Source organism: Musa acuminata, chromosome BXJ1-1 (genome assembly GCF_036884655.1).
Source record: "Musa acuminata AAA Group cultivar baxijiao chromosome BXJ1-1, Cavendish_Baxijiao_AAA, whole genome shotgun sequence".
Taxonomy (NCBI): domain Eukaryota; kingdom Viridiplantae; phylum Streptophyta; class Magnoliopsida; order Zingiberales; family Musaceae; genus Musa; species Musa acuminata.
This window is the reverse complement of record NC_088327.1, coordinates 234,604-244,689: the sequence shown is the minus strand read 5'-3', so window position 1 is coordinate 244,689 and position 10,086 is coordinate 234,604. Positions and strand designations below refer to the sequence as shown.

Genomic DNA, 10,086 nt, shown 5'->3' with positions numbered 1-10,086 from the left:
GCGATCAGTGATAATATAGGTTCGATATGCTCATTCGTGCTGGAACTTAAGAGACAGATACTGAGATCTCAATGCATTTTGCTTTTTTGAAAGGAAAGCAAATAACTCAATGTTGATTCTGTTCTAGAGAAAGGTAAAACAAAACAGAAACAAATCCCCAAATAAGCTGCTGCGGAATTTGTACACACCGATTTGGCTACAGCATCAAAAGAAGAGAATCGAGCAACAGAAGAAGCATCGGAATTCAATCTCAGTAGATCTCCTGAAAGGGAGGGTGGTCAAATGTTTCTTAGCCACGTATCTGTGTAGCTAAATACCACAAGTCGAGTAGCATAGATAGATGGTGTCTTGGTCCAAACTGCAGCAGCTAAGCAGTCGCATCAATCTCGATCGCCAACAAAGCCAGAATCGGAAGATTTCGCTACTCCTTAGTCCGTCCGATGTTTCAATGTTAGCGCTGAAAGTTTGACTTGCGAATTTGGCAGGCTTCGTTTGACGATGATCAGCTGATAAGTCAACACCTCGAGAATCACATGAGCCGTTTCATATGACAGACATCAAGTTGGATATCGAATAGTCGAGACATTATGGTGGGGTAGTTTACGCCAAAGGTTGTACGTATGTGCATTCTGTTGTATCATATTCCACCATTTGAGGCCCAACCGAGGAGGCCTCATTAGATTAATAACACAGAGATTATTATTTATTATACATATATATATATATAATATTGTTTATTTATTATTTTTCAGAAAAAAATTTGTCAATCACAAGTAGAAAAAGTCTTTAAGTGTTTAATCTGGATATTTTATATGAATATTAGTTGCTATGACATAAGGATCTTAATAATATTCAGACATATATATATATATATATATATATCCAAATTTCATGACATATACATTATTTCTAATGATTTTTAAGAAACATTTTAGGACAAATCTGATTCCACAGAGTAAAACAGTTAATTCTCTTTTTTGATAGGATTGCATGTTTGAGAGAGAGTGAGAGAGAGAGAGAGGGAGGGAGGGAGGGAGAAACGATGCCCTCTCCTTGAGGAGCAATAATCGGAAGGCGACCGACACGAAGATTCATAAACCATAGGAAAAGAAAGAAAGAAAGAAAGAAAGTGGGAGGGAGAGGGGAAGGAGGAGGTGAGCGACACAACATGGGATGCTCCTTCTCGGGTCTGAACGCCTTCTATGACGCCGTCAACGGGGGCGGAGACGTTTGGATCAACGAGAACCGCTTCCGGATCGTCAGGCAGCTCGGCGAGGGCGGCTTCGCCTACGTCTTCCTCGTTAAGGAGGTCGTCGCCGATGGCGCCGCTGGCCTCTCCCGCAACAAGTCCATCGATCCCTCCCACATCTCAGGTCTCCCGCTCTAGATCCGATCGGACTGCTCTTGTTTTTGTCAAATTTTCCAATGTTGATTTGGATTCCGCCCAATTGATCTTGAGTTCCATTAGATTCGCCTGTCACGATCGTTCCTTGGATCTGTATCGATGAATTGCGTTGCTGTTTCGTTTGTCGTCCGGAATTTTATGTAAGGCGCACGATGGCTGATCAAATGCTTTGGAAACAACCTTTTCCAAGCTTCTTTGAATTGCTTTACTACCGCTCCAATTCCTAGCGCCGAAAGGTCTTGATGGCGAACATAGTATGGGCTGATTCTATTTTGATTCTTACTTCTCTTCAGATCATGGAACATATGCGATGAAGAAAGTCATCATACAAACAGAGGAGCAGTTGGAGTTGGTTAAGCAGGAGATCCGTGTCTCCTCCCTGTTCAATCATCCTAATTTGCTTCCCCTCCTCGATCATGTAGTCATTCCTGTCAAGGTACTTCAGTTGTATTTAGGTCGAACTGCCTCGTTTGAAGCATCTGGTGTTGTTACTCTAGCTAGATCTGCAAATTATCTTAATACCACGGACGAATTATATTGATTTTGTTCTGTGGATGAACGTATTTCTACATTGAAATAAACTTTTTGGTTTATAGATCATCTAATCAATCTCTAGCATCATACTGATACACCATGTACTACGTATTGCATTACCAGAACTGCGATTATGTGAAATATGGTTTAGAATGAAACTTCACACGCTTGCCAAACTCTTCAAGTGTGAACAAGTCCCTAGCACTAGATGTATATTTTATTGTCATACGATAGTGATACGAGACAATTACTTGAATTTTGGTAGTGAAACACTAAGAAGGACAACTTGTCTCAAAGACGATTACATGTATTTGTTTACATTTATGCTGGAATCTTCCATCAAATGAGCCGATTGACTTATCTTATATTTGTGCATAGGGCACGCAAGACGGATCACGGAAACATGAAGCTTACTTATTGTTCCCAGTTCATCTAGATGGAACTTTACTTGACATAGCCAAAGTCATGCAATCAAAGAAGGAATTTTTTACAACAACTACTGTTCTTCAGATTTTCAGACAGGTACATTATTTCTTCTTGTATTAGATTCTGTGGTTCTGAATTTACGTACCATGTGGAGGTTAATAATTTATAAGAACTGATTTGCAATTTCATTATTTAATTTCTTTTTGTCAGACATTTTCTTAGTAAACTCTAAGGTGCTAGGTTTATTAGTTTGCTCCTTCTGTATTATATCTATAATGATTTAGCTCATAATGAGTTCAGATGGTATGCCACTTCCATTTCCAAGTGGAGACAATATACAAACAGGGGCTGTCGCCTTGTCATGCTTAGGAGTTCTGTCAGCAATTTTATAATGCTCTGCAATTTTTTGATGCTATAAAGATGAAAACAATAAAACTATGAAGGTAACATAAGTTTTATGGTGTTCAATATTATGATCTTTTATGGAATGCCATGGAATATACATTATGAGACGACAATAGAGTAATGAAAATTCTTTAATCTGCTTGATAAAGGATGTTCTTATCAGTCATGCCAATTTATTGTCAAAGACAAAGGATTGATCATGATGGACATGTTTCATTGTAATCATCAGCTTGAAAGCAATGGGTACTGTGTCTGAAAATGTCTTGTCTTTCTTTGCTGCTCTGATTCAGATTTTTCTGTCGTGCTCATAATGTTTTTTCAGTTATTTTCATGCACCCACCGATTAGCTCTACCTAGATATGACTTCAGTTTTTTTCTCCTGCACTTGTTATCCTCTTTATATATAGTCCGAAAGCATTTAGTAGTTGTTGAAGCTGATAAATTTGCTTGCAATAGTTGATAGTTGTTTCTTTCTTCCTAGTTCCGAAGTACAATCTAGTGTCACTGCTGGAACTCAGCCTTCAGTTATCTGCATTACCATCTGATTTTCTGTTGTTATTCATTTTAACATTCACTTGACATTTGATTATTATAATCATGTCAAGTGGAGCATGATGCAACAAATTCCTTTGACTGGAGTATCATTCTTGATGAAGCTTTGTAGCATCTACTTGACAAATTTGTGACAACCTGTTCTGAGTTGAGATTCAGCTCAATCAGATGCTAGAAATAGTAAAGAGGTCATTCCTATTAAGTAAAAATATACAAGAGATTCATGATAAGAGAATTGTTACTGATTTATCTTTATAAAAATTATGACTTTCTGTTGTAGTGAATGTACTGGTATAGGTTCATTTGAAGTACTTATTTAAGGTAGCTGTCATCTGAACATGCCTGCATCATTTTCTGTTCTTCCATTCAAGGACATTTTTAGTGATTTAACTTTCTGAACATGTATGTGTTCTAGAATGACATGCTACTTTTTGTTTATATACAGCTTTGTGCTGGTCTTAAGCACATGCACAGCTTTGATCCTCCGTATGCTCATAATGATGTGAAACCTGGAAATGTACTCATTACACATAGGAAGGGACAACCACCTGGTGCTATTTTAATGGATTTTGGAAGCGCTCGCCCTGCAAGAAAAGAAATCCGTTCAAGGTCAGAGGCATTACAGCTACAGGTATTAGTCAATCTTTTTACTATAGAATAATATTGGTTTATTAAAAATATTCATGTTTTTTGTATGTAAATCAAAACTAAACAATGAAGTGTCCAAAATGGAAAGAAGAAACCATCACTCCCTAGACCTTGCATTAACAGGAGCCTCATGCACTGGATTGCAGTTTTACGACCTTCTGACTTCCAACTTCTACTAAATTAATTTCTTTAACGTAAAAAAAACTGCTGTTCCATGAACTGATGAAGTCTTAGACATGTTATTAACTCATTCGATGAATTATTGCATAGGATTGGGCTAGCGAGCACTGCTCTGCACCTTTTCGAGCTCCTGAATTGTGGGACTGTCCGAGTCATGCTGATATTGATGAGAGGACTGATATATGGTCTCTCGGATGTACTTTATATGCAATAATGTGAGAATGTTATACCTTTCCTTGCTATGTTTGGACATTGTGTACTTGTCTTGTTGATCACCGTGCAATGCTTCTCTTTAATTTGTGTTAGGTAACATCCCATACCTTTTTTTGTGATTCACATGGTATTTGTTCTAACTTCTGATTTTTGCCTATGAAAATTGCCTCAGTACTGATATTTGTACCAAAGAAGATTATCAAATTCATATCATGAAAATAGTACTGTATTTCGGAATATGATTGCTGGGTATGTATCAGACACGGATCAAAGTTAATGTCAAGTCCTAGTTGTAATTTCTTACAAACCTTGATTCTGAGGTCTAAGTTAATATCGATTCTAGAATTGTTGATGGCTAGAATTTGTATCGTATTAGGTCTTATGTATAGTCAAGTGGCTTTTTCTTTGGTCCTAGTTTCTTTTTTACTTATTTTCCCATATATAGGGAATTGAATACGAGAGAAGTCTTGTGAGTTGTAGTTTGTTGAAGCCTGATTGTTTTTGAGAAGCATACGATGGTAGAGTTGATTTACTAGTTCCTGTGAAGGACTCCCAAGTAAACTGTTGCCGAGTGTTTCCCTATCAGAAGATCTATGTATGTTCTGTGTGGCTTTGCCTAGTAAGTCTCATGGTGCAAATATTCAAACCTTTGCCAAACCATGTATGCATGTTCTTTAAGGGAAATGAAATTCTATGCACAAAATTCCACTGATCGAGAGAAAATCATTTCTTCTTACTGTTATTTAAAATCGTTGATATCTTCTATTGGTTTTTGACAGGTATGGAGCATCGCCATTTGAATATGCAATTGGTGAATCAGGAGGGAGCCTACAGTTAGCTGTTATGAATGCACAGATAAAATGGCCATCTGGGCCGGATCCTCCTTACCCCGAGAGTCTTCATCAGTTTATAGTATGGATGTTACAGCCTCAACCAGCAGTGCGGCCGAAGATTGATGATATAATCGTTCATGTCGACAAGCTCATATCAAAATACTCATCTTAAGACACGAGAAATTGGTTGATGGGTCAGACTTTGTAATTTGTCATTAGTTGCTTTAATGAGATAACGATTTACATATTGATGGACAGCCCATATTCGGCCTTCTATCTTCAATATAAATTATTAAATTTGAGTCGTTCAGCAAGTGCGTTATAAGATTGTCTTGTGCCCATGTTCCTGCTTTACATGTTTGCACATTGGATGACCAGCATGTGCCCATGAGCAACATTTTTATGAGATTGTCTTGTGCAATTATGCTTGTGTGTGTTGATGTTCTATTAGTTTCTTTTCCATGTTGTTCTTTCTTCCTCTGGGTTTGGAAGTATCTAAATGAGTAATCTCTCATTTCCTGGTGGTTTGTGAGCACAAGGTGCCGCCATACAAAGTACCTGGAAGGCGGTACATGCAAAATAGGTGATTTTGATGAGCATCGGAGCACCTTTGCTTGTGATTCTAATATCTTATTTAGCAAACAAATCAGATGTTTTCAGGTTATTCTTCAAAGCTAAAGTTCTTTATTTCTTTTTTCCTATTGCAGTTTTAACAAAGCATAGATTTCTGTGTTCGAGAAGACAATGTTGCAAGTTGTTGCATTAGTTTGTGTGAGTAATATACCAACTGCTCTGTGCATCCGTCCCATGATGTGCCAAACAGCTCCAGTTGCTCTACAGGGATCCCTCAAACCAGCATTCAATAGAACCAGATTCTCCGATCCGATTGTTCTGTTTCCTATCATCATCGAACAAGATAAGATTTTAACCAGTCTAAAAGGTGAGTGAGTGCTGGCATTCTTCTCCCTCCTCCTTCGAGTAATGTTATTATTTCTCTTTTTCTTTTTCTTTTCTTTGTGATATACTCTCGTCGGTTTTAACTATAGGTAGCAAGCAAATATGAACAACTTTCATCTGTTATAGTGTTTTGTTCTATCACAAATATATATTTCTAGTGTTTTGATCATCACAAGAAAAACACTATACATAATCTAAACGAACTCCTAACTTGGATCAAACTAGTTACAAGTTTAAAAATATAATATTATAGTAGCCTATGAACAATGATAACCCAAAAGATATATTATGATATCGCTTATAGTGTTGGTTCAATTAACGTTCATCGAAAAAGAAACATAATAAAATATTCGCGCGCGCGCGTGTGTATATATATATATATATATATATATAAAGAGAAGGATTAAGTGCGAACGTCTACACGTGTCATTGTCTCATTGGAAGCTCCCGCTAAGTATGGGGCAAAGGGCACAGTTGAAAATGGTTCTCGCCGGCGATTGATTCCTCATCACAGAGGAGAAATTAGAGAGAGGGGATAAAAGGCGAAGAAGGGGAGAAAGAGAGAGGATGGGAAGGGAGGTGGCAGAGAGCTGCATCGACGGCGTGATCATCGAGATGGTGTCGGCTTACTGCAAGCGGTTCTACGCCACCAAGCCGGAGCTCGCCGCCCGCCGGATCGAGGCGATCGGGTACCAGGTCGGCCACCAGCTCATCGAGAGGTTGCCCTCCGCCTTTCCCCCCTTTCTCTTCTGCCTGCATCCCATTCTCTCTCTTCAGATCTTTTCATGCGCGGGCTTCCTGGCCCTGTTAGTCTTGTATTGATCGGGTAAAACTTCACCGCAAACTAGGGTTCGAGAACGTTCTTTTCAGGAAGATTGTTGAGATAGTTGCAATTCAAGCAAGTATGGGATAAAATTGGCATTTGGAATTTGACTGGAAGCTGTAGCCTTGATGGTTAACCACCCGAGGATCTGTAGCATGGATTCTAGATTCCGCTGCATTTGCAACTGGGCCTGATTTGGATTTGTTGGGAATATTTAGAAATTTACTATGATGGTTCTTATTGGCCCTTATTGCTTCCTTTTGACTGTAGATCCCAATTGAGGATTATTCGTGTTAGTCTTTTTTGTCAGTTTAGAACGAAACTATAGAAACCAGAAATAGGGAAATGGGACGGAGATCCCACTTTGTGGGGAACGGATAATTTAATATCTTCCGTATTAGATTGAGTTACGGTTGATGATTATTCTATTTGTTCCAAACCTGGCCATCGATTGCGATTGTTGCCAGTGCACATTCTCAGCATCCCTGCATTATAATTTTGTGAACTTTCATCTTTATATTTCTGATGGTCATAGCAAAGAGTAGAGTCCAAGGCTATCCTTAGTAGCTCGTCTTTTGATATAATAGAAATGTTCTTTTGCTAGATAACCATTTTCTAGAATTTATTTTCTTTCAGTTTAAGCTGCAGCTGGATGCCCTTGTTAGTTTACAGGTTTGATTGTTATCTTGGAGATAAATCCATCTTAATCATGTGCCTAGCGAGAATTTTTTTTATGTTGGAAATTTGTGTGTGAACTTAATGGGTTGAATTCTTGAAAATTTTGAAGTGTGTTTCCGCATTCATCGCCAACGAACCACTACATGTGAACATCCCAATAATGTACATCACTCGGCTATGAACATCCCATGCGTGTTTTCAGTAAGATATTATCATTGTCTGGAGATCACTGAGTGAGGTCCCAATCTGTCAGACTAGAACTTATTTTTGACAAGTCTTATCAAGTAAAAAATTATTTAATATGAAGAAATAAACTTCTATTGAACTGATTTAAAATCTATTGGGAACAGCTTATTGCTAAAGGTGAAGATGGTAAGAAATAAGAGACAATAGATGGGATCCCAGCCAAGTTGCAGAAATCGTACATGAGATCGCTGTTTCATAATAGGGTTCATGCTACATTAAGACACTCTTTAACTTCAAGTCATCCATAGTAGTGCAAGTAAGTTACACAGTAAACTAGTGGTTTCTCATCCGAATAAACTCATGGTGGCAGGGCCTTTGCTGCCAATTTAAGCAGCAGTGCCAGAAGATCATATGAATTCCTAAATAATGTGAACCATGATTGATTAAGACTATATTTCTGATAATTAAGTTAGAAGTTAGAACTTCTTTGTACTTGTGTTGATTGAGCTAACATCCAAGTGCTAAAACCTAGCTTTATAACCTTGGTTTAATCAGCTAATTGAGTATGAATTGCAGTCTCATGTTTGGCCTGAACACACATGACCAAGGTACTTGCATGACTTTTGATTAATTGTTACTTGAATCATATACACGGTGAATATACTCCATACAAGCATGGTAATTTGTTAACTGTGCTAGAATTGACTCTACTGCATATTTATGCGGCCATGATTTGATTATGGGCAACATACTCTATGCTGGTAACATGCTGGCAATATATGTGTTGGTCAGTCCAGTACGACACAAGGTCCTTGTAAATTGATAAACAATTTGCTTATCCAAGGTTGTCCGAACATCATAAGCATGGAATATACCTTCAATTCAATACCATATGACAACAGTAACTCACTGTACATCAAAGCAATGATTTTTGCAAGCCATCATTGTTTCTAGTTAGCATGGGATTTTGTATTGTATTGAGATAGTATCATGAAATAAAGGTTTTCGCTATTCTAATTCTGACATTGATGTTCTGATTTTTCATGTGGTACATTTCAGCCCGAGGGGTTTCATGTTCTACTGTGCACTCATTGTCTTTGTGCAGGTACACTGTGGAGCGCCCTCGATTCAGCGATCATCTAGAGGCCATCAAATTTATATGCAAGGATTTCTGGTCGGAGCTGTTCAAGAAGCAGATTGATAACCTGAAGACCAACCACAGAGTAATATATTAAGGAAGATTAAGAATCTGGGAAACGTCTCTTTGGTAATTTAATAACATCATATTGACATTGTGCAGGGAACCTTTGTGCTGCAAGATAATAGATTCCGTTGGCTTACGCGTGTATCAATTGATCCATCATTGGATATCAGTGAAGCATCTCAGGACTCTTCAGTTGTGACACCCGAAAACAAAGCTGCTGAGGCCACAAGCATGCATCTATATTTCCCATGTGGAATCATAAGGGGAGCCCTATCGAATTTGGGAATTCCCTGTGCCGTTTCCGCCGATATATCCAACCTTCCTGCATGTAAGTCTCTTTTTTTTTTCCGTAAGATAAAGCATTTCACGTAGGTTATATTCCAGGTGATAAGCTAACCCCATGTCATCACAAGAGATGTTTCTTTGGGGAAAAAATTTCTGGCGGGTTAAGCACCAAATCAACAACCCGGGACTTCCATAGTTCTGGTAGACCAGTTAACTCAGTCCAAGTTTTTGCATGCAGAATAGAGAAATAAATGCATCACACGGCTAAACATGCCGATGATAGGGATTCTGGTTTTCTCAGTAATGGAATGCGTAACGAATAACTTTTTGGTTTTTGACCGACAACAGGTTCGTTTGTGGTACGGGTAAAAGCTTAGATATTGCGTCGAAAGGAAGGAGATGGGAAGGCTGTTTGTGGTCATCAAGGAGATGTTGCTGCTATATTTTTCACCGAAATTGCTGCTCTGCCGTGTGCTTGTGACCGTTCTCTCTACTTTCTTGCTTTTGCCAATAGGGTATTATTTTTTTTGTCGAATGGTAAGAGTACAATTTTCTTTGCTGGACATACTGTGGTTGCAGAAATTTGTGTCTGGACATGGCTGTTAATGTCTGTCTAATGATGGCACTTTCGGGTTTTATCATGTTGGGATTGATATTCAAAGCATGATCCAACAGCAGTCTATGCAAATGTTGTCGAGCTCTGATCAGCCGACTCGATCGATTTGTGATCCATCAATTTTTGTTTGTTCTGTGTCGG

The 10,086-nt window shown here is 38.4% G+C and overlaps 2 protein-coding genes across 2 annotated transcripts; both read left to right on the top strand.

The window, feature by feature from the left end:
* The first annotated feature begins 1,030 nt into the window (after positions 1-1,030).
* Positions 1,031-5,506, top strand: LOC135651213 (uncharacterized). The gene is made up of 6 exons (XM_065171441.1): positions 1,031-1,373; positions 1,699-1,841; positions 2,318-2,461; positions 3,768-3,953; positions 4,241-4,365; positions 5,143-5,506. Exons 1-6 carry the CDS (start codon positions 1,169-1,171, stop codon positions 5,366-5,368), a joined length of 1,029 nt encoding a protein of 342 aa, XP_065027513.1. The 5' UTR covers positions 1,031-1,168; the 3' UTR covers positions 5,369-5,506.
* A 1,134-nt stretch (positions 5,507-6,640) lies between these two features.
* Positions 6,641-10,001, top strand: LOC135653357 (uncharacterized). The gene is made up of 4 exons (XM_065175461.1): positions 6,641-6,872; positions 8,946-9,063; positions 9,141-9,372; positions 9,678-10,001. Exons 1-4 carry the CDS (start codon positions 6,721-6,723, stop codon positions 9,704-9,706), a joined length of 531 nt encoding a protein of 176 aa, XP_065031533.1. The 5' UTR covers positions 6,641-6,720; the 3' UTR covers positions 9,707-10,001.
* The last annotated feature ends 85 nt before the right edge of the window (positions 10,002-10,086 follow it).

Coding starts and splice junctions, on each gene's coding strand:
- LOC135653357 (XM_065175461.1), top strand. CDS start 6,721: ATGGGAAGGGAGGTGGCAGAGAGCTGCATCGACGGCGTGATCATCGAG. Junction 9,064..9,140: donor ACCTGAAGACCAACCACAGA/GTAATATATTAA, acceptor GACATTGTGCAG/GGAACCTTTGTGCTGCAAGA. Junction 9,373..9,677: donor TATATCCAACCTTCCTGCAT/GTAAGTCTCTTT, acceptor GACCGACAACAG/GTTCGTTTGTGGTACGGGTA.
- LOC135651213 (XM_065171441.1), top strand. CDS start 1,169: ATGGGATGCTCCTTCTCGGGTCTGAACGCCTTCTATGACGCCGTCAAC. Junction 1,374..1,698: donor CGATCCCTCCCACATCTCAG/GTCTCCCGCTCT, acceptor ACTTCTCTTCAG/ATCATGGAACATATGCGATG. Junction 3,954..4,240: donor CAGAGGCATTACAGCTACAG/GTATTAGTCAAT, acceptor ATTATTGCATAG/GATTGGGCTAGCGAGCACTG.